We start from the raw sequence: 25,324 nt of genomic DNA, 5'->3' as shown, positions 1-25,324 counted from the left end.
TACTGGAAACATCATCTCTGCATCCACTCTATCTAGGTCTTTCAATATTCGAAAGGTTTCTCTGAGATTCCCGCTTATCCTTATAAAATTCCAGTGAGTACAGGCCCAGACCATCAAATGCTTCTTATAAGTTAACCCCTTCATTCCCAGGATCATTCTTGTGAACTCTTTCTGGACTCTCTCTAATACCAGCACATCCTTTCTTAGGTAAGGGGCCCAAAACTGCTCACAATACTCCTAGTGTGGTCTGAACAATGCCTTATAAACCTTCAGCAACACATCCAATTCTCAATGCACTAAGCCCACCTCCACATCATAATCAATGGCGTCAGCTCTGTCACTCTCCCAAGCCCGATTTAAAGCCACTATCATGGCAGCCAAGGATGAGTGAAGTTCCCTTCCAACAAGCATCCAGGAATGAACATGCAGACAGCCCACAGCCATCTGGTTGGACGGCAGCCATTTCCACCACCTGACTAGCTGCTACATTTGCAATGTTGAAATTATAGACGTCCAAATTCAATTCAATTAACTCTGTTGTCAATTTTCTTAAGGGAAAGCAAATGGAAAAAAAGAGGATCTGTTATGAACTATACAATCGTTAAAGGATTAAAGCAAGAATATGTACTTTGACATACTTTCCACCAAGAATTACTCTCCTGAATCTAGCTTACATGGCAAATAAAGAATGGTTTTGCATTAATCCCCTGCATATATAAGTTATGTTCCAAAATTTCAAAATTTTAATTATAGCACCCACTCTTTATTTCCAGCAAAAAATATGAATGAAACCATAAATTTACAACACTGTCTAGCTTTTGCAATGCGGAGTATATTATCTGTAGCCTACACGCATGAAATGCTGGAGGAACTCAGCAGGTCAGGCAGCATCTATGGAAATGAATAAACAGTCGACGTTTCGAGCTGGGACCTATCTCCAGGGCTGGAAAGGAAGGGGGAAGATGCCAGAAAGCAAAGATGGGAAGGTGGTAGGTGAAGGCAGGTGGGGGGGAAAGGTAGAGGGCTGGAGAGGAAGGAATATGATAGGAACGGAGAATGGACCACAGGAGAAAAGGAAGGAGGAGGGGTACTGGGGGGGGGGGGAATGGGCAGGTGAGGAGCAGCAAGAGGGCAGAGTGGGCAATAGAAGAATAGGGTAGGGGGAATGGGAAAATGTTTTTACTGGAAGAAGAAATCGATATACATGCCATCAGGTTGGAGGCTACCCAGATGGAATATAAGGTGTTGCTCCTCTACCCTGAGTTTGGCCTCATCATGGCACAGGAGGAGGCCATGGACTGACATGTCAGAATGGGAATTAAAATGGTGGGCCATCGGGAATCCGTAGCCTACTTTCTGCAACTGGGATATTACATTCACAAAATCTGACAAGACTCGGGCATGCACAGCAGTGAAGTATTCGAGACGTACGCTTGTTATATTATGCTCATTTAATTTCAACCTACAAATCCGGATAAACTCCCTGCTTGTAATTCCATTTAAAATAACCCGTGCACTTCTTGTGACATCACTCATGGATGCCCACTTGAAGGGCCTGTTTCTCTGGTGTGCAACACTGACTCTAAAAATGAAATGGGCCATGCTGGGCTCAAAAGCAAATTTCCTGACCTGTGGGCCTGCTGTGTGAGAGTGATGACATGTTAATTAGTTCCTCAAAATGAATAAAGCTCAGATCAAGGTAACAGGGTAGGATTTTTCTCTGAACAGTATCACAAAACATGGGAAGAGGGTTGCTACACAGTTGCAGTTTATTTATTTATTGAGATATGGCGTGGAACAGGCCCTTAAAGGCCTTTGAGCTGCGCCACCCAACAATCCATCAGTTTAATCCTAGCCTAATCACGGACAATTTACAATAAGCAATTAACCTACCAATTGGTACAGTATGCTTTGGACTGTGGGAGGAACACCCGGAGGAAACCCACGCAGTCACGGGAAGAACATACCAACTTCTTACAGGCAGTAGCAGGAATTGAACCATCCTTTGTCCCCTGCTGCATTTAATGAGGAATTCCTAATCAATACTTCCATTGTCATTCAAATGCTTTACCAAGGGTTTGGGGAGCAGAATGGGCCAGCAGGAAGAACAACAGTCCACATTTCTGTCCTGGTCATCTTTACGGAGTTTGCGCATCCTTCCTGTGAACATGGTCCTCCAGTTTTCCCAAGACCCAAAACAAAGTGTGTAGACTCTGATTATTTGACACCATAAATTGACCCAAATGTATAGATAAGTAGTAGAATTTGGTGGTGGAGAAGTGAGGAATCTGATGGGAATGTGGAGAGAATAAAATAGGAGATTAGTGTAAATAGGTGCTTGATGGCTGGCATGGACTTGATGGGCTGAAGGGCCTGTTTCCCTACTGCATCTCTTAGTCCTCCCCACCATTGAACACATCTACAAGAAGCACTGCCGCAAGAAAGGAGCATCCTTCATCAGGGGACCCCCACCATCCATACCATGCTCTCTCTCATTGCTGCCATTGAGAAGGAGGTACAGGAGGCTTAGGTCCCACACCACCAGATTTAGAAACAGTCGGTACCCTTCAACCATCAGGCTCCTGAACCAGCACGCATAACTTCACTCACCTCAACACTGAACTGATTCCACAACCTATGGACTCGCTATCATGGACTCTACAACTCATGTTCTCAATATTATTTATTCAGTTATTTGTTCATTATTATTTGTTTTTATTTTATGTGTGCAGTTTGTCTTGTACATTGTTAGTTTGTCCGTAGCATGTGGCGACATATATAGGTATTTTGATAATAAATTTACTTTAAATTTTGACTCTGAACTTACATGTGTACCCATTCAGACCTTGCGTGGGGAGACAATGAATTTCCCAGCTGCACACTCACAGTACAACCTGAACAAAGGCTGGAATTAGCCCTTGATTAAAGTTCAAAGCAAAATCCTTTTCTTCATGATTTATTCTCTTTCAATTCTCAGAGACTCTATAATGTCATGACACTTTTTAATGGGAGCAAATAACTCACATTCAAATAAGTTCCCCTGTGATTGGGAAAATACCTTGAGTTTCTTCACAGAGGCAACACAGAACTATGTGAACAAGAGGAATTCTGCAGATGCTGGAAATTCAAGCAACACACATCAAAGTTGCTGGTGAACGCAGCAGGCCAGGCAGCATCTCTAGGAAGAGGTACAGTCGACGTTTCAGGCCGAGACCCTTCGTCAGGACTAACTGAAGGTGAGGCCTATGCTCCACCTCCCCCTCGTACCCCATCCGTTATTTATTTTTATACACACATTCTTTCTCTCACTTTCTTTTTCTCCCTCCGTCCCTCTGACTATACCCCTTGCCCATCCTCTGGGTTTCCCCCTCCTCCCCCTTTTCCTTCTTCCTGGGCCTCCTGTCCCATGATCCTCTCATATCCCCTTTGCCAATCACCTGTCCAGCTCTTGGCTCCATCCCTCCCCCTCCTGTCTTCTCCTATCATTTTGGATCTCCCCCTCCCCCTCCCACTTTCAAATCTCTTACTAACTCTTCCTTCAGTTAGTCCTGACGAAGGGTCTCGGCCTGAAATGTTGACTGTATCTCTTCCTAGAGATGCTGCCTGGCCTGCTGCGCTCACCAGCAACTTTGAAATGTGTTGACAGAACTATGCGAGAAGAGCTTAAGGGAGATAACCAAGAGGTTGGTTAAAAAGATTTAGAGGAGAGATCAGAAGTTCAGAAGGGTTTAGGAATTGAATTCCAAAGCCAAAGGACTTTATACTGGAAGCCTGTCTACTCAAATTGGAGCAATTAAATTTGACAACAAATTGAGTAGCTTTAAGTTCCTGGGTGTCAACATCTCTGAAGATCTATCCTCATCCCAAAATATGGCTGCAATTATGAAGAAGGGATACCAGCAGCTACATTTCATTAAGAGTTTGAGGAGATCTGACAGGTCAGCAAATATCCTTGCAGGTTTCTACCGATATACAGGATCAGGGAAAGCTGGTTGTAAACTCAACCAGCTCTGTTGTGGGCATTAGCCTTCCCACCACCAAGGACACCTTCAAAAGGCAATGACTCAAGAAGGTGGTATGCATCATTAAGGATTCTCGCTATCCAGGGCATTTCTTCTCATTATCACCATCAGCAGCCTGACGACAGACATTCAACATTTTAGGAACAGCTTCTTCCCCTCCACCATCATACTTGTGAACGGACCATTAACCCATTGACACTACCTCACTATTTGCTTTATGCACTACTTATTATTTTAATATTTCTTATTGTATCTTAAAGTATTGCACGGTACTGCTGCTGCAAAATAAGTCTCATGACATAAGTCAGTGATGATAAGCCTGATTCTGATGGGTCAGAATTGAAGGAATTGAGGTAACTAAGAGAATTGTACATCTAAAGCAGAATACAAAATAAAAATTTAAATTAAAGAAACAGTCGTAAATGAGTGTGTCCCCACAAAATCATTCAGAGTCATCCCTAACTGGAAGTCCTGGATGAACCATGAGATCCACAATCTACTGCGGGTCAGATCGGTGGCATTCAAGTCTGCTGACCAAGTAGCATACAAGAGGTCCAAGTACAATCTCCAGAAAGCCATCTCACATGCAAAATGGCTATTCTGGATCAAACTTGAACCAATGAAGGATATTCAGCAGTTGTAGCGGGGTTTGAAAGCTATCACCTCCTACAAAGTGAAACCAGGTGACATAGACGATGACAACAGGAATTCTGCAGACGCTGGAAATTCAAGCAACACACATCAAAGTTGCTGGTGAACGCAGCAGGCCAGGCAGCGTCTATAGGAAGAGGCGCAGTCGACGTTTCAGGCGGAGACCCTTAGTCCTGACGAAGGGTCTCGGCCTGAAACGTCGACTGCGCCTCTTCCTATAGACGCTGCCTGTAGTCCTGACGAAGGGTCTCGGCCTGAAACGTCGACTGCGCCTCTTCCTATAGACGCTGCCTGGCCTGCTGCGTTCACCAGCAACTTTGATGTGTGTTGCTTGACATAGATGATGACAAAGTTTTGCTCCCAGATGAACTCAATGTCTTTTATGCTCTCTTTGACCATCAAAACATGGGGGCACTTCACGAATTCCCACAGCCCCCAGTGACCCTGTGATTTCAGTCTCTGATGCCAATATGAGAGAGTCCTTCAGGATGATGAACCCATGGAAAGCATCCAGTCCAGATAGGGTACCTAATTGAGTACTAAAGACCTGTGCTGATCGATTGGCTGGACAGTTTACCAATATATTTAACTTCCTGATTTGGCAGTCTGCAGTACCCACTTGCTTCAAGCAGGCTTCAATTATACTGGAGTCTAAAAAGAACATGGAATCTGCCTCAATGACTATCGTCCTCACACCCATTGTGATGAAGTGCTTTGAGAGGTTGGTGATGAAGCAGATCCACACCTGCTTGAGAAGTGATTTAGATCCACTCCAATTCATCTACCATCACAACAGGTCAACTGCAGATGCCATTTCATTGGCTCTTCACTCAACCCTGGAACATCTGGACAGAGAAGATGCGAGCATCAGGATGCTCTTCATTGACTACAACTCAGCATTTAATGCTATCATCCCCTCAGCTTCAAGACCAAGGCCTCAATAACTCCTTGTGCAACAGGATCCTCAATTTCCTCACTTGCAGACTCCAGTCATTCAGGATTGGCGATAACATCTCCTCCACAATCTCCATCAGTGCAGGTGCACCACAGGGCTGCGTGCTTAGCCCCCTGCTCTACTCACTTTATACTTTTAACTGCAAAGCAAGCACAGCTCCAATGCCAGTTTTCTGATGACACCACTGTCATTGGCCAAATCAAAGGTGGTGATGAATTAGCAAATGAGAGAGATATTGAAAATCTGGCTGAGTGGTGCCACAACATCAACCTCTCACTCAATGTCAGCAAGACCAAGGAGCGGATTATTGATTTCAGGAGGAGGAAACCAGAATGAGCCAGTCTTCATCAGGGGATCAAATGTGGAGCGGATCAGCAACTTTAAACTCCTTGCTGTTGAAATTTCGGAGGACCTGTCCTGTGCCCAGCAGGTAAGTGCAATTACGAAGAAAGCATGTCAATGGCTCTACATCCTGAGGAGCTTGCATGTTATCTAAAACTTTGACAAATTTCTATAGCTGTATGGTGCAGGGTATATTGACTGGTTGCATTATGACCTAGTATGAAAATACCAAAGCCCTTGAATGGAAAAGCTACAAAACGTAGTGGACACGGCCCAGCCATTATGGGTAAAGCCATTCCCCCCTACTAAGCTTATCCACATGGAGTGCTGCCACAGGAAAACAGCATCCACCATCAAGGAGCCCCACCATCCAGGCCGTTCTCTCGTCTCCCAGCAGGAGTCCAAGGATCCACACCACCAGGTTGAAGAACAGTTACTACCCCTCAACCATCAGGATTTTGAACCAGTGGGGATGACGTCACTCAACTTAACTTGCCTCAGCACTGCAATGTTCCCACAACTATGGATTCACTTTCAAGGACTCTTCATCTCATCTTTTCAATATTTATTGCTTTCTTGCTTGTTTGCTTGTTTGCTGTTTATCTATGTATGTATGTATTATTTAGACAGTTTGTTGAGAATTTGTACTTTGCTTCTTTATCCTGTTGGATGCGGTCTATCATTGATTTTGGTTCTTTCTTGTATTTACTGTGATTTCCCACAAGAAAATGGATCGCAGGGTTGTTTACGGTGACATGTGGGTACTTTGATAATACATTTACTTTGAGCTTTGATTACAGAGATAGAGAGGCTTAAAACCATAGAGGATTTGAAAAGAAGGTTGAGAATTTTTAAATGAATATGGCAAAATTCAACCCTGCTCAGATTATAGATTCATGTTAGGCTCAAGCCTCCTGAAAAAAATGCAATATTCTCACTACTAGTAGGAAATCCTAAAGTGGAGAAGGAGCATTGAAGATGGAACTTAAAACCTCAATTACGTGCCTCAGAAGTCCAGAGAGTGGCCCATCTCCTAAACTACTCACCTTTTGCCCTATGTGTGGGAGAAGCTGTAGATCCATATTGGCCTCAACAATCTTCTGAGATCCCACAAAACTGGAGTGGAATCTCAAAGCATGGGCTAAGCCATAATAGATGGAATTGTAGGCATATATTTGATGCCCCTTCCAAAATTCAGCGTCATTGGTTTTAACTGAACCTAATTCTTGAATTGGTATTGAACGCATAGCCATTTGCATCTAGCCAATTCCAAATCCAGGGATTACTTTCCAGATATGGTCCAGAGAATTTGCAGTTGGATTATTATCAGACTAGCTGCACAGCAATATACGGGCAAAATATTTTTACCCCACAATCTATTCATGGAAGAGATTTGCACAGTGACATTCTGTACGTAATTACAGTACATGATTAAAATATCATGACACAATCAAAATAACTCTTACCCTCAGAATAACCTTCTACCTGCTTTGAGCTTTGTAGAACATGAGAAGTATCTATGCTATAGAAAGTATTGACAAACCTATGAGATTATCCTTTGGCAAGGGAAGTGGAATCTTGATCTTATCAAAATGATTGAAAATAGCTTAACACTAAATTGCGATATTAAAGAATGGCCTTTAAGTAGTAATATCTACTATTTTCTTTAATTTATTCTGTTTTTACTAATATTTAGTTAAAGCCTTTGCAGCAGAATTGGTGCAGAAAGGGAAGCCCGCCAAGGAAGCTTTTAAATTTTAACCAAAACTTATAAAATGTAACTGTTGGTCAAAAAAGAAGGAATATTTGGAATTTTGACAGAATTTGTCACCAGAATTTAACATTCCTCACCAGATTTTCTTTCCTGCACTTTCACTGGGCATTGCTCAATGCTAGGAATCTGACCGAAAGGATGTCAGTGCTGCTTTTTATTATTTTACGTGCATATAGTCATTCAAAAATATTTAATGGCCCCTTTTCACACAGTGTAGGGGAAAGGTAACTAACTCCATTAAAAGTCAAAACCTATTATGGGTAAATTTGAATTTGTGCGAAAAGGGAGTTAATAAAAATTATTAACTTCCTAACAACAGGAATTCTGCAGATGCTGGAATTTCAAGCTACACACATCAAAGTTGCTGGTGAACGCAGCAGGCCAGGCAGCATCTCTAGGCAGAGGTACAGTCGACGTTTCAGGCCAAGACCTGAAGGAGTCCTGACGAAGGGTCTCGGCCTGAACCGTTGACTGTACCTCTTCCTAGAGATGCTGCCTGGCCTGCTGCTTATTAACTTCCTAGTTCACTATCATTTTATGCACAAAATCAAAATAACTCTCATTATAATATAATCACTGCAAATAAATACTAATTCACACAGTAAATTAAATGTAGTTGTTGCTTAGACATTGGTATCTAGAAATACATTGTGCACATAAATATCACACTTGTCTATTGAGTTAATTATGCACACATATATATACATACGCTGTCTGCACATATTCATTTATCTACTGTACAGTACATAAATGCACTTGCGCACATGTACTGATAGAAAAATTTAAATACACAGGCATATGCACATATATGTAGACACATGGGTGCGTGTGCACATACATACAGACACATACACACACAGACAGATAGACAGACACACACATAGATACACACAGAGACAGACAGACAGACACACAGACACACGTACACATAGATACACACAGAGACAAATCAATAGATGGACACACACAGATACACATACACAGATACAGATACACACACAGACAGACACATACACACACGCGCAGATGCACACAGAGTCTCTTTAGTACATCAAGCTCTCACAATATGTAATCTTAATTTAAGTGAAAAATATCAAAAGTAAAAGTTATGATTATTTAAATCAAAACTGTCTGAACAGTACCTGGCAACTGACGAAGGTGGGCTGGAGGGGGTCTGTGCGAATGAAGTTGGAGGGGGACAAAAGGTGACATCATCCGTGTGCGCAATGTACTGTATAATGTCAGTCTGATGAGGGTCCTGGTCTTCATCCTCCATACTTTCACCGGCAGCACGCTGTCGATGGAACTGGTGTCTCTTTGGAGACCCTAACAAACAAATTCTTCGATTAGCAAATCAAAAAGGAACAGGTGGATAAGTAAAAGATCTTTGGGTGTAGTTATGTAATTTACTCACAGACATAAGTAAGATTTTCTGCATCCAAAGGAGACACATTTAAAATAAAAAGGATCTAGAGCTTTCCTGGTGTATATGATGAATAAACTCTTCTTGGGCTTCCAGCCAGGTACAGGTATGGATTAGAACCGACGTTTTGATGCCACCTTCATTAGGAAGGATGTCTGGGCATGTCTAGGCCAGTGGTATTTATACCCCCATAGTCCGTCCCTCCTGATTGGTTAGTCCTCATCCAATCAGGTTTCAACTCTCCCACCTTATTTACAATCGAATTCTAGTTGTTACTTACAGCCAGACCTTTGTCTTTGTTAAAATTCTTTTCCTCTAGTTTTATATGAAGATGGCAGAATTTGTCATTGAAATGTCGGTTATAATCGATACCTGCACCCAGCTGGAAGCCCAAGAAGAGTTTATTTGACACTTAAAATAGTTTGGGGAAGAATTTATCTTTGGTCAGGTTCCACTCGCTTTCTGCATATTTGGATCTAATAGGAAGTAAATGAACAGAGATTATTGGTTAATGACACTCCCTATCTGTTTAGCAACAGCAATCATTCTCCACTTTATTTTCAACAAGTTGCCTTCAGCTAAAGAGCATGGATAGATTATATCCTCATATAAATTGCTTTCTTAATATGTATTTACTCAGTGCTATCTTGTTTATTCTAAAATATTTAACTCTCCGTCATTGGAGTGGCACGATAGCACAACACTTAACAGTACAGGCGACCTGGGTTCAATTATCGCCACGGCCCCTAGGGAGTTTGTATATTCCCCGTGTCTGCGTCTGTTTCCTCCAGGTGCTTTGGTTTCCTCCCACAGCCCAAAGATGCACCAGTTGGTAGGTTAGTTGGTCATTGCAAATTCTTCCGTGACTGGGCCAGGGTTCGACCGGGGGCTGTCGGGTGGCAGTGCTTACAGAGCTGGAAGGGCTCACTCCAAGCTGTATCTCAATAAATAAATAAATGCATTTGCAGCAACGTTGATGATATTGGGATATTTTTAGCAGAGAATTTCTAAGTAAGTAAAGCCATTGTAAGGTGACACTTCTGGGCATAGTTGAGAGAGAATTTTCAAATGTACTCAGATAGAGCCACAGAGCAATATAGCATGGATACAGACCCTTTGGACCAAGTCCATGCCGAACATGGTGCTCACCTAGTTAGTCCCAATTTCCTGCGTTTAGCCAATATCCCTCCAAGCCCCACTCCTCAATGCAGCTATTAGTACTCTCAGTAGCCACTTTATTAGGTACACCTGCTTGTTAGTGTAATCAGCCAATCATATGGCAGCAACTCATTGCAAAGAAGCATGCAGACATGGTCAAGAGGTTCAGTTCTTCAGACCAAACATCAGAATGTGATCTAATTGACTTTGACCGTGTCGGGCATCCCATTGGTGTAGTATTTGCGCTGTTTTGGCATGTCGACCTTTGAGTCCATTTGCGGCTGTCCATTTTTTTCTAGTAGCTGTCGTAAAGTCTGGGATGGACAAGGCGGGGTCGTCGATCAGATCTCTGCCGGGGGACCGTGTTGGTGTGCCAGTATTGGCGTCATTCAGTGTGTTTGTCATAGGAGTCGAGATTTTCCAAGTTGTAGAACGGGTTTTGGAACTTGAGTTGGGAAGCTGGAGAAGCATTGTCGACGAACTGGAATGTGGTTGGGCATACTTTGGATACGTTTGTAGAGTTTTCTGCGGCTCTCTGGAGGTGCTATTCCACTGATTGTTGGGAGTACGGGTGCACCACAAGGCTCTGTGCTCAGCTCTCCTCACTTCACACTTACGACTGTGTGACTAAGCAGAGCTCCAACACCATATTTAAATTTGCAGATGGCACCACTGTTGTAGGCCAAATCAAAGGTGGTAATGCATCAATACACAAGGATACACTCGGTTGTCACTTCATTAGATACCTCCTGCCTTTAGTGGAAAGCTCGTTTGATGATCATGACCTCAAACTCCTGCCTGACCAGGGAGAAGGGACCTTTGGACTCTGTATGTCTCAGAGTCAGCAGGTACCCTACTGCTGGCACCTCAAGCCACTAATGTTATTTATGCAAAGCCCTACAGATTGACTGGCAGGATAACCAAATCAATGCCAACACTATCTCCCAGGCCAATATCTTCAGCACGGGGCCAACATTTATTTATTTTATTTATCTATTTTGAGATACAGCCCAGGACACATCCTTGCAGCCCAACGAACCTGCACCCCAACAACCCACCGATTTAACCCTAGCCTACTCACAGGACAATTCAAAATGACCAATTAGCCTATTATCCAAATGTGGGAGGAAAGTGGAGCACCAGGAGGAAAGCCACATGGTTACAGGGAGAACTTACGAACTCCTTACAGGAAGGCCGGAATTGAACTCCTAACTCTGACGCTCCAAGCTGTAATGGCATTGCACTAACCAGTATGTTACCGTGGTGACATTAAGTTACCTCTAATGAACAGGCTGTGTTGTTTCTATGTACGATACCAACCCCTGAAACAATTGCACTCTTCTGAGCCATCACAGGTGGACAGAAAAACAACTATTTAACAATATTCAAGGGGACTCTCAAAGCCTTTTTGAAATGTTGTAATGAATCTCTTGTGGGAACCCCCAACCCTCAACCCCAGGCTCATGGTATAAAAGCAATAACTCCATAATTTGTTGCCATGGGCGGCAGTGGAGGCAAGTCATTGGGTGTATTTAAGGCAGAGATTGATAGGTATCTGAGTAGCCAGGGCATCAAAATTTATGGTGAGAAGGTGGGGGAGTGGGCCTAAATGTGAGAATGGATCAGCCCATGATAAAATGGGGGAGCAGACTCGATGGGCTGAATGGCAGACTTCTGCTTCTTTGTCTTATGGTCTTACGGTCTTATAAATTATAGGAGCAGAATTGGGCATCTTAGCTCCTCGAGTCCACACTGCCATTTAATTATGGCTGATTTTGTTTTCAACCCCGGTCTCCCACTTTCTACTCGTAACCCTTAACCAACCAATAACTTACCAATTGCTGTCTTAAATATACCCAATGACTTAGCCTCCACAACACTCTGTAGCAACAAATTCCACAGATTCATGACTCTCTGGCTTTAGAAATTCCTCCTCATCTCAGCTTTAAAGGAACATCACTTATTCTGAGGCTGTGCTTAATATGAGGCTTGATCTTCAACAGACTTATAGTAATGTGGGATTTTACCTTTCCCAATATTTACTGGGATTGCCATAGTGTATGGGACTTGGGTGGATCAAAAACTGTTAAGTATGTCCAAGATAGTTTTTCAGGATAATATGTACTACCAAAGAAGGGCTGTACTTGACCTTATCTTGGGACATGAAACTGGGTAGATGGTGAAAGTCTTGACTGACGTCCTGATGAAGGGTTTTGGCCCAAAACGTTGACCTGTTTACTCTTTTCCATAGATGCTGCCTGGCCTGTTGAGTTCCTCCAGCATCTTGGGTGTATTACAGAGATGAGGAGGAAGCCAGAGGGTAGTCAAACGCAAACCATTCGCCACAAGCAGGAGCGCCTGGTGGCCAAACATTTTAATCCTCATTCCCATTTCGACGTGTCAATCCATGACCTCCTCTTGTGTCAAGATGAGGCCACCCTCAGGGTAGAGGAACAACATCTTATCTTCCATTTGGGTAACCTCCAACCTGATGGCATAAATGTTGATTTCTCTTTATGGTGAACAAACTCCCCCCTCCCTTTCCAATGTTCCCCGCTCTGACCTTTCACTTATTCGCACCTGCCTGTTACATTTCCCAGGTCCCCTTTCTCCTTCCCATTCTCCTATTGTCCACTCTCTTATCAGATTCTTTCTTCTCCAGCCCTTTCCCTTTACCACTCACCTGGCTTCACCTATCACCTTCCAGCTAGCCTCTTTCCTCTCCTCCAACTTTTTACTTTTGCATCTTTCCCCTTCCTTCTCAGTCCTGAAGCAGGGTCTCAGGCTGAAACGCTGACTGCTTACTCTTTTCCATAGATACTGCCTGACCTGCTGAATTCCTCCAGCATTTTGGGTGTGTTGTTATATAGGGTAGTGAGTCTGTGGAACTCATTTCCACAGACTGCTGTGGAGGCTAAGTCATTGGGTATATTTAAAGCGGAGATCGATAGGTTCTTGATTAGTAAGGGTGTCAAAGGTTACAGGGAGAAGGCAGCAGAATGGGATTGCGAGGGATAACATATCAGCCATGAAGGAATGGTGAGCAGACTCGATGGGCCAAATGGCCTAATTATGCTCCTATGTCTTATAGCCTTACAGTTTAAGAGCGAAATGGCTCCGGGTAAAACAATATCTGACAAGTGGGAGTCTTTTAAAAGAGAAATAGCAAGAGTTCGGGGGAATCACATTTGTGAAAAGATCAAGATTAGAATCTTGGATAATAAAGGTAGATGAAGTTTTGATCAGGACGATAGTCATACTTTATTGATCCTGAGGGAAATTGGTTTTCGTTACAGTTGCACCATAAATAATTAAATAGTAATAAAACCATAAATAATTAAATAGTAATATGTAAATTATGCCAGGAAATAAGTCCAGGACCAGCCTATTGGCTCAGGGTGCCTGATCTAACAGCTAGAGGTAATAAAGTGAGTCCTTTAAGGAATATAGAAGGTGTAATGAGAGTAGCTGAGAAGGAAATTAGAAGGGGGAAAAGAGGTAATGAAATAACCTTGGCAGACAAGAATAAGGAGAAGCCCTGATTCATTCTATATGTACACTGGGAGCAGGAAGTCAGCTGTGGAAAGACTAGGTCACATTGAGACCTAATCTTTGAGACATTGAGACAAAGAGGTAATCTAAGCATGGTGTCAGGGGATGAGGTCCTAAACGAATTGTTCTTTCGTTATGTCTAGTGTCATATGACATGGGTGATCATGGCCTTTCCATGACCATGATTGTTCTTGGCAATTTTTTCTAAAAAAAAGTGGTTTGCCATTGTGTTCTTCTGGGCAGCGTCTTTACAAGTTGGGTGACCAGCTACTCATATGACCATCCACTACCTGCTTCACATGACCCTGATCAGGCAGTGGCGGTGGTGGTGGTGGGGGGGCTAAGCAGGTGCTACACCTTGCCCAAGGGTGACCTGCAGGCTACCAGAGGGAAAGAGTGCCTTGCACCTCCTTTGGTAGCGACATATCTCCACCCCACAACCTAAGTGAATACATCTCATTAAATATAGATGAAAAGAAGGAATTGGTGGATTATGAGTTCAGAAGGGGATATATTGATTGCCTGGACCACGTGCACATTGAGATGGTGAATGCGTTAGATATATTGGAACACATAATGGTGGATAAATTCTCGAGGCTGGATGAGATCCATCACATTACGCTGTGTGAAGCAAGGGGCAGCATCTTTTTTGACAAACTTGGACAAATTTCTATAGTTGTGTAGTGGAGAGTGTATTAACTGGCTGCATCACAGCCTGGTATGGAAACACTAATGCCCTTGAATGGAAAATCCTACAAAAGATAGTGGATTCGGGCCAGTTCATCATGGGTAAAGCCCTCCCAACGATTAGGCACATCTATATGAAACACTGTCGTAGGAAAGCAGCATCCATCATCAGAGATCCTCACCACCCAGGCCATGCTCTTTTCTCACTGCTGCCATCGGGTAGAAGGTACAAGATCCTCAGGACTCACACCACCAGGTTCAAGAACAGTTACTACCCCTCAACCATCAGGCTCTTGAACAAAAGGGGATAACTACTCTCACTTGTCCATCTATTGAGATGTTCCCACAACCAATTATCTCAATTTAAGGACTCTTTACCTCATTATCTTATGTTCTCATTACGTATTCTATTTACGTATATTTGCATTTTCATAGTTTGCTGTCTTCTGCACCCTGGTTGATCTTTCATTGATCCTATATAGCTACTATTCTATAGAATTGCTGAGTATGCCTACAGTAAAATGAATCTCAGGGTTGTATATGGTGACATATACGTTCTTGGATCATAAAATTTACTTTGAACTTTAAAACATTACATTCATGTCTGTACACACACAGCTCTTCAGGTATATTTCTGAACACCTTTTAATATCAAAACCTACAGTACTGTGCGAAAGTCTTAGGCACATGTAGTTTATAGCTAGGGTGCCTAAGACTTTTGCACAGTACTGTATGTCCTCCTCTCCCCTCTAATCCTCCCACAATTTATTTAAACTCCATGACCTCTCATTTTTGTTAACACTCTGCTAAGGAAAACACATCCTTCCTATTTATGCTTCCTTTAGTCTTATACACCTCAGGACGGGTAAGAGTAGAACTAGAGGTCATAGGTTAAGGGTGAACAGTGAAACATTTAAGCGGAACATGAGGGGGAACCTCTTGACTCAGAGGGTAGTGAGTTTGAGTGGGGTTCAATTTCAAAGTTTGAGAGAAATTTGGATAAAGACATGGATGGAAGGAGTATGGAGGGCTATCGTCCCTGTGCAGTTTCCATGGGACTAGGCCGCATAATAGTTCGGCATGGACTGGATGGGCTGAAGGGCCTGTTTCTCTGCTGTAGTGTTCTATGACTCTATGGCTATAGCCCAGGTGAAGGGTTAATAGGACTAGGCAGAATACAGTTCAACGCGAACTAGATGGACCGTAGTGCTCTCCGACTCTCTGACTATGACTCCTCTCAGCTTCACCAGTTCTAAAGAAAACAGTCCCAGCCAATCTAATCTTACCAAAAGACTGTATCACTGCATGGTACGGAAACTGCACTGGAGTGGACAGAAAAAAGTAATCAAAATTGCCCAACACATCACGGGCACCAGTCTACCCACCATCTAGGACATCTATACAGAAAGGTGCTGGAAAAGCGCCAGTAACATCATGAAGGATCCCACCCATCCTGGACTGTTTGCCCCACTCCCAGAAGGGAGAAGGCTATGTAGCATCCACCCCAGGACCATCAGATTCAGGAACAGTTACACCTCCACTGACTAACCCACAATCTTACATATTTATATTTGTTATATTTTTAAATTATTGTGTTCTTTATCTTACTGTGTTTTTTTGTGCTACATCAGATCTGGAGTAACAATTATTTTGTTCTCTTTTGCACTTGTGTACTGGAAATGAATTTAAACAATCTTAAAGCTTAAAGTGTGCTGGCAACAGTAAGTCTCCACTGTACCTTTCCAAATCTAAACAGATGCAAAGGAAACCCACAGACTACGTCTGTCAATATCACATTTAAGTATCTTTCCTATGGAAAATCCAGCAACATTGAAATGCAGGCAACCTGAAGAAAGCTATATGTATTTCTATTTCAAATGAGAGCTTACTGAATATTGCTCAACTCTATTGAGGTTGCAGGTTTGGATGGAAGGACTATTAACAGCTTCTCCTCTCTTCTCTAACACGGGTTAATACACCACCTGGAATAATAATAATGCATGCACTTAACCTACAGTAATAGGAATGTTCTCTTTTTAAAGTTAGTATAGGTGATTTTAAAATGGCCATTTTCAGCTTTGCCAAGCACAGCATGTAATCCAATCACTTGCATTAGTTCTTCCCGAGATGGATTTTCATTATTTAATCTATTCATTTCATTGTTCCCCCTTCTTACATTTGTGCAGGGTGGCACAGGAGCATAGTGGTTAGTGCAATCACTTTACCTTTCTTGCTGTAACATTGGGGACTGATTCCTGCCACTGTCTGCAAGGAGTTTGTATGTTCTCTCTCTGACCATATGGGTTCTCCTCTGGCCGCTCTGGTTCCCTCCTCTGTGGTTACGCTAGATTAGCGTGGGCATGCTATGTTGACGCTGGTAACATGGTGACACTTGCATAATCCTCGCTGATTTGATTTGAGATAAATTACCTATTTCACTGTACGTTTCGATGGACAGGTGACAAATAAAGCTAATCTTCAATCTAATCTTTAATACAAAAATAAACTCTTTCTTAAAATCTGTTAAAATTCTGTTGCTAGATTGTGCATTGAAACCCATTTATTCCATTGGTTCATTGTAACATTATTGGAGTTAATGACGAGGTAGCTGCCATCGTTCTGGCTGAGAAGAGCGCAGTTGGTAGGTGGACACTGGCAGACTATCCCTGAACAGGCCCTTCACCTTTTGTTTGCACACCTTGCTGATCTTCATGTTTCTAAACTAGCCAACTTTCCTTCGCATTATTCTACACAAGATCATTATCATCTTTTGCGTCAAAAATAGAAATGAAGTGGTCCACAAAACCATTGTCACATTATGTTACTTTACAAGTTGACCCATAGGCTTGTATGGAAGAAGAGATCTGTAGCCCTTTTCCTATTCATAAAGTGTTACACACTTAACTAAACAGTTTCCCCTTTCTAGTACAGTAGTCACAGAGAAATTAGTAAGCCCTCCTGACAGACCCTGGTCAGAAAAATAAACAAATTCAATCCATCCCTTTCTGAAGCTGCCTCACTGATCTTGGAGTAGGTTAAAGTGTCAACACAGCACCTGTACTGTTCTATGTCCATTTATTCTAGTGACCTACGTTGTATAACTAGCAGATACTTGCCTCCTCTCCACTGGGGGACCGCATCATCATCCCACCTCTGCTCCATCCGCCAAAAAGCAGAAATTCCTAGTGGCCAAACATTTTAATTCTGAGTCCCGTTCCTGTTCCGACATTGTGCCAAGATGAGGCTTCCCTCAGGGTGGGCAGGGTGGGGGAGCAACACCTTATATTCCATATGGATAGCCTCCAACCTGACGGCATGAATATCGATTTCTCCTTCCGGTAAAAAAATTTTCGCCCTCCCCCCCCCCAACTTCTTCTATTCCCCACTCTGGCCTTTTGCCTCTTCTCACCTGCCTGTCACTTCTCGCAGTGCCCCTCCTCCTTCCCTTTCATCTATCGTTCACTCTCCTCTCCAGTTAGATTCCTTCCTCTCCAACCCTTTGCTTTTCCCACCTTCCTGACTTTACCTGTCACCCTCTAACTATCCTCCTTCCTCTCCACCCCAACTTTATATTCTGGCGTCTACCCCCTTCCCTTCCAGCCCCGATGAAGGGCCTCAGTTTGAAACGTCGACTATGTGCTCATTTCCATAGACATGGACAGACCTGCTGAGTTCCTCCTGCATTTTGTGTGTGTTGCTTTCAATTTCCAGCATCTGCAGGTGTTCTCATGTTTATGAGAAGCTTGCTATCTTCTCAATCAATATTCACCAATATGCTACCCATCATTAAATTAATGTAATTATTGGTTCCTTTTGAACATAGGTAAACCAGATCACCTAGCTTCATTTAAGGTAATCAATGCATGAGAAGCAAAGGAAAGCTGCACCAGGACAAATGAGGACAAACACAGGGCTGTGGGGAGAAAGTGAGGATTGACAGGACTTTTCTATCAGGAATTGACATAGACTTAACGGGCTGAATGGCCACCACCTCTGTCACAAAAATTCAATCCTTCAAACCCTCGGCATAATTAGCAAATTACTTGTGAAGATGTGTAATTTTATGAAATGCAACAAACTTGCCCAGTTATTGGAAACCGACTCCTAAGGGACTGATTTTGAGAACTCTAAGAGTATTTTGAGACTCCTAGGGTCCTATTTCCCTGAGCAGGGAGATCAATAACTGGGGTGTGCAGAATAATTGGTAAAATGAATGGATGGGGCATTGAGGAAATACTTTTCTGTCAAGGGGTTGTGAAGAATCTGAAACCCATGATCTGAAAGAACTGGTGTTAGGACCACTTGTTTGAGAAGTACAGGGGTTCCCAAGGCTAAGAAAATCTGGCTTTAGACTAATTCTCAAATATATTCTTTTAATAACATTTTTCAATCTGGTAATGAGGTTCTCCATTGGTTGGGGTCAACCATGGACACTGTGGCCGAGCTGTCTATTTGATACGCCGTCCAGAGCAGTACGATGTGGAGAGCAAGCTGTTATACATGCAGCAGGCTCCATGCAGCTGATGAATCCAATGGAACGGCAGAGACCGATACAGTTTGGCACCGGCCGGCATTGCAGAAGTTACCAGTCATCATTGAACTCAATGTAGGTCTGCCTTAGGGTCTCCAGCTCTGGATTTTTTCTCAGGGTTTATCCTGAAGCCTTCCTCATGAGTGGGTATAGCTGCAAGGGAGTGGAGGCTTGAGATCAGAGTTTTCCTTCTCCAAGGTGAGCAGCCAACTACGGCTGCCGAGCCCCATCTGACAAAAGCGCCAGTAAACTGACTGTGCTCCTTCTCCCGTCAGTAGAAATAGTTCTGCCAAGCTCAGTAGCTAAGCCACACTTGAAGGCCAGGAGCTGGACTTGGTTGTCAGGGGCTATACGAGACACATATCACTTGAAGGATTTTAAAAGGAAGCGGGAGCTTATCCTCACTAACAAGCTGGTAATAATAGTAATAAAATTTTTATGGTATTCCTTAATGACTGAATACTGGATATGTAACATTAGTTTAATTATAGGTAGCAAGTGGGTGATTTTTGAATGCGATGATAGCAAATATCTGCAGTTATAAAATGTGGGCCACTAAGGAAAATTGACATACTGTAGAACATAGAACAGTACAGGCCATTCGGCCCACAATGTTGTGCCGACCTTTCAACCTACTCCAAGGTCAATTTGACTCTTTCCTCCCACATACCCTCTATTTTCCTTTCCTCCATGTGCCTATCTAAGAGTCTCTTAAATTTTTCTGGTGTGTCTACCTCTAGCATCACCCTTGGCAGTGCATTTCAAGCACTTATCACTCTGTGTTAAAAAAGAAACTATCTCTGACATACCCCATGCTTTCTTCCAATAACCTAAAAATGATGCCCTCTTGTATTCGCCATTTCTGCACTGGGAAGGCACTGGCTATCCACTCTGTCTATTCATCTCATCTTATACACCTCTGTAAGTCACCTCTCATCATCCTTCGCTCCAAAGATAAAAAACATAGAAACGTAGAAAACTTACAGCATAATACGAAGAAATTTATGCGAGGAAATTTTTTTAGCCAGAGGGTGGTGAATCTATGGAATTTGTTGCCACTGGCAGCAGTGGAGGCCAAGTCATTGGGTGTATTTAAGGCAGAGATTGATAGGTATCTGAGTAGCCAGGGCATCAAAGGTTATGGTGAGAAGGCGGGGGAGTGGGACTAAATGAGAGAATGGATCGGTTCATGATAAAATGGCAGAGCAGACTCAATGGGCTGAATGGCCGACTTCTGCTCCTTTGTCTTATGGTCTGATGGTCTTATGGTCTAATGCAGGCCCTTTGGCCCACGATGCTGTGCTGAACATGTACCTATATGCTCAATCTTTTTTCACAAGACATGCTCTCCAGTCTAGGCAGCATCCTGGTGAATCTCCTCTGCACCCTCTCTGAAGCTTCCACATCCCTCCTATAAGGAGGTCACCAGAATTGAACACAATACTCTAAGTGTGGCCTAACCGGAGTTTCTGACTTGCAGAGAAATTGACTTATAGACAGATCTCAGGAAGGGAACTCTCACGTAACCCAGGGAATGCCTGCAATTGAAGTCACACCCTGAAAACTCAGGGCTGAGAGTGCAGGAGTAAGACTGATTGGGGCGGCATGATAGTTCAGTGGTTAACACAATGCTTTACAGAACCAGCGGCACGGATTCAAGGAGCTTGTACGTTCTCCCCGTGACCGCGTGGGTTTCCTCCAGAGGCTCTGGTTTCCTCCCACAGTCCAAAGACGTACCGGTTGGTAAGTTAATTGGTCATTATAAATTGTGATTAGGCTAGGGTTAAATTGGGTGGTGCGGCTGGAAGGGCCAGAAGGGCCTACTCCACACTGTATCACAATAAATAAAAATAAGTAAATAAATAATCCAACTGGCATTTAGATCTAGTATTATTATGATGGGATGAATGGCTTCTGCTGCTATGTTACATCATGTGATTGCACTCCTTGTCAAATGAACAGAGGCCTCTGGTCCAAGTAAATAAAAGGAATCACCCAAATTCTTATCACCTTACCTCTGGTATCGAGGCTCAGTGCTCTCTGACTTGTTTCAAACTTCCATTTTTTGATCTTGAAGTAGGGGCTTGCTCCTTCTAAGCTGGCGTGCCTCCGCAGCTTGGTGAAGAACTGCAGCACGCCGCCCTGGCTGGGAGGCGTCGCTGCCTCCGCGCCTCCGCCGTTGCCTCTGGTGCTCCCGGCGACCGGCTCGCTCTGCCAAGAGAGGGGAGCACAATTCCATCAACGATATCGATGCGTTCATGCTGACAGCTTGACCTCTGCTGAGTTCAGTCTAAAGAGAGAGGCTCGCCACACAGAACAGGTAATCACAAGGCAACTAAGTTTAGAACTGAGCCTGATGACATTTCAAACTCTTTCCTTCTATATATAGGTCCTGGTAAGGAGAATGACAGAGCATGCTAATTTTTGCTGACAGTCTTTTTTTCTACACAGTAAACTTTGGAGGAATTGGCTAAAAACATCAACAAGTATTAAAAAAATCTTTAGGAACAGCAGTTATATGGAATGCAGTTGTGTGGAAGTAAGCAAGGTAAACTCATGGGAGATGACACTGATGCATTGGGGTGCTGGAATGGATAGTACTCAAATGTGAGATTAAGTTCTGCCTGTTCATTGCAATGCAGACTATTAATAGCGACAGAAAATTAGCCTGTTGATCTGTCTCCAGCAAGCCTCGTTCAAGGCTTGTGCAATCGTTAGTTAGCATGTACAACCCACAGGTCGGCTAGCCTTCACCTGGAGATACTTGGTGTTTGGAGCAGGTACCGGGAGTTGTGAATAAAGATGACCGGCTCTGGGGAATTGGTGGAGGTGCAGTTCTAAGGTTTCAAACACTGCACTGGAGGAGATGGGGAGGGGGCAATGTCCTGTACCCACTGGGTTGAGGAAACTCTGGATGCAAGTTCAAAATGAATTAGCTGCGGAAGGCAAAACAGGGTATCGAGGCGCGAGGACCTACAGTAGCTGCAGCAGCGTAGGAAGTTCATTGACAAATGGTCAAGGTTACTGAGAACATCTACAAATGGTATTGCAGCAGTGAACTTCACTTGGCCCAATGCTTGCTGTCTGCTACAGATTTCATACCCATTATCTTTGCGCCGTGTTCGGGTCCTTTCCCAGTTGTGAATGCCGCAGGCCATACACGTGAATGAGTATTTGAAAGGCAGGCAGGATGGATTTGCCGGTTACCGTGGGGCCTGCGGGCGTCCTCTGCCTTCTGGGAACACAGCTGCATTTCCGATTTGCGAACTGTGTGGGTCATGAGCAGTACACAGGAATGCAACCCCGTCATAACGCTTAGCATCCCAGCAAACTCTCACTCGCATCCCACAGGCTGTAATACACTTGTCAGTTTGTCACTCGGTGCAGCCACATCAGTCAAATAAATTGCACAAGTATCTCTCTCCTTCTTGCATGCATGCTGCATCTCTCTCTCAGGTCATGGAACCGATGACAGATCATCGACATGAAACATTCACTCTGTTTCTCCCTCTACAGAGACTCCCTGGCCAGAGTATTACATTTCTTTTCTTTCAGATTTCCAGCATCTGCGGTGTTTTAATTTCCAACCTACCAGAAGGGTGGTGGTTGCCCTGACCCCCTACGAGAGGACAGTGCTAGCCGTCACTGGGATAAGCATCGCTGAGCCTATGACCAATATGGGGAGGAGGGGGGATTGAGAAACCATCAAAGATATCATTGTCCTCCTCCTCACATCCCACAAACTCCTCAAACTATGATCTAAGCTGAAGTGAACGCCCACCGCGTACTTACCCTCTCTTTCAGCTCAAGTTTATCCATTTGACTTTCAATGACCCTAGAGACCTACCCTGCCCCAAGGAATAACAACAATAGGGTGTTGCCAGCCTACTTGTAACTGCTTGTTCTCGTACTGAGACCCCACACACTTAGGAAGACAGCCTAGAGGAGGAAATTACCTGGGATGAAACCCAGTTTCAGCCCAGGGTATGGAGCAACGCAATGGTAGATCCCAGCTCACCAGAGTACCGGTTCCCACACATATTCATATGGAAGTGGATTCTGGAATAACACTGACAAGTTTGCACAATGGAAAGAGTTAGTGTTTTGGAAATTCAAAGAGCCCATGTCGGCGATCAAGTAGTGCGCAAGGACCATCACCATTGATTTTAACATGGAGACCCACTTTCCAAACACAGAGTTGCGACTAACTCTGCTGCCAGACTGCCGACAAAGCCATTCTCTGCTGGCCGAGGTTGCAGAACAGTAGCAGTCTGCAGCCCAAGAGCTGTGGTGGAACTTAGTAGGGTCAACTTGTTAGTAGGAAAGTTCAGACCACTGCCATCGAGGCTAAGGATATCCTTGTAGGCTGTCACAACACTCCCAGCAGCTTGCCCATCAATAGGTTACTGGGATCACTGAGATTTGCACAGATTTGCACAATTTGGCTTCTCTTGCACACTGGTTATTTGTTAGTCTTTGTTTATGTATAGTTTTTCGTAAATTTTATTGCATTTCTTTATTTTCGTGTTAAGTGCCTGGAAGAAACTGAATCTCAAGTGAGTATATCGGTATGGTAACATACAAGTAATTTGATAATAAGTTTTCTTTGACTTTGAGACGCCGATGGCACCCCTGCCAAGATCAAAGTTCAAAGTAAACTTATTATCGAAGTATGTATACGTCAACATGTACTACTCTGAGATCTATTTTCTTGCAAGTATTCACAGTTACCACCCCTCAACCATCAGGCTCTTCAACAAAGGGGTAATTTCACTGGGCTTCACTTGTCCCGTCACTGAACTGTTCCCACAACCAATGGACTCACTTTCAAGGAGTCTTCATCTCATGCTCTTGATATTTATTGCTTATTTGTTTATATTATATTTTTCTTTTTTTTGCATTTGCAGAGTTTGTTTTCTTCTGCACTCTGGTCGAAAGCCCTATTTTGGTGGTTGTTCATTGACTCTGTTATAGTTACTATTCTATAGGTTTGCTGAATCTCGGGGTTGTGTACGGTGACATTATATTCTTCGATAATAAAATTTACTATGAACTTTAGAACAAAGAAATACATTAGAATCAATGAAAAATTACACATAAAGACTGACAAACAAACAGTGTGCAAAAGAAAACGAACTGTGCAAAACCAAAGATGTTGCAGTGCACAGTTAAGACTAAAGCCAAAATGTCTCAATGGTGCCCTCCGAGGCCAATTCTCCTGAGCAACTTCTCACTTGCTATGGTCCATCTTCAGCATAGAAATGCACTGGAGCATCAAAACAATCAAAGTCACTTGCAAGGCAAAGCTGAGGGAATGCTTACGGACGCCATGATTTCATTCCCCTGTCTGTTTTGGAATATTTACTCGGGGGACATATAGATCTTGTGATTGTCAGTGGCAGAGAAAGTTGTTCTCTAGGTGAAACTAGTGTTCGGGTTACCAGCATCACACTCAGCTGTGTCCTTTGTGCATAGCCCGGGTACAAAGGAGATGTCGAGATTCTCCTGCACACCTCCATCCCTCTTTCTTCTCTTCCTCTTTCTCTTCCACATAGACCTGCTCCTGAATTGCCCACCACACAGCAGCAGGCAAGGGCAAGGTGATGAGTCTATGCAACAAACAGAAAACCATGACCTCTGCAACACACACAAAATGCTGGAGGAATCCAGTAGGTCAGGTGGTATTTATGGAAAGGAATAAACCGTTGGCATTTTGGGCTGGGCTCTTCTTCATAACCTGCTCTTCCAGATGTTGCTGTCCCCACTTCTCAGGCTGGGAGCAAAAGTATTGCTTCATTTTGCCATTGTACGTACTTGAAGATACTTAGCTCTCAGTCTATGTCTCCTGCGTGTATGTGTGTTTGCGTGTGTGCGCGTGTGCAAGATGTATCAGGATGTCATAGTGATGACATTGATTTATTTATTTACTGAGTTACAGCATGGAATAGTCCCTTGTGGCCCTTCGAGCCAAGTCGCCCAACAATCACCAATTTAATCTTACTCTAATTACAGGACAATGTACAATGACCAATTAACCTATCAACCAGTACGTCTTTGAACTGTGGGAGGAAACCAGAGCAAACACAAGTGGTCACGGGGAGAACGAACCAAGCCCTTACGGGCAATTGCGGGGTTTGAACCTGAGTTGCCTATACTGTAAAGCGTTATGCTAACCACTACGGTATGGTACCAGCACACGTAGCAAATCATCCAGCAATCACTCTGCAGA

The 25,324-nt window shown here is 43.4% G+C and overlaps 1 protein-coding gene across 8 annotated transcripts in view; it reads right to left on the bottom strand.

Annotated features, from left to right (window-relative positions):
* cbarpb (CACN subunit beta associated regulatory protein b) overlaps positions 1–25,324 on the bottom strand; it is a 303,778-nt gene that overhangs the window by 8,911 nt on the left and 269,543 nt on the right. For all 8 annotated transcript variants that reach the window (XM_063032293.1, XM_063032297.1, XM_063032290.1 and 5 more), the window contains 2 exons: positions 21,111–21,306; positions 8,887–9,070 (listed from right to left, as the gene is read on the bottom strand). In XM_063032293.1, the coding sequence (XP_062888363.1) occupies positions 8,887–9,070; positions 21,111–21,306 (380 nt within the window). The remainder of the gene's footprint in view (positions 1–8,886; positions 9,071–21,110; positions 21,307–25,324) is intronic.

The sequence above is a fragment of the Mobula hypostoma genome, chromosome 24 (genome assembly GCF_963921235.1).
Source record: "Mobula hypostoma chromosome 24, sMobHyp1.1, whole genome shotgun sequence".
Lineage (NCBI taxonomy): Eukaryota > Metazoa > Chordata > Chondrichthyes > Myliobatiformes > Myliobatidae > Mobula > Mobula hypostoma.
Note: the sequence above shows the minus strand (reverse complement) of the source record. Positions and strands in the feature narration are given on the sequence as shown.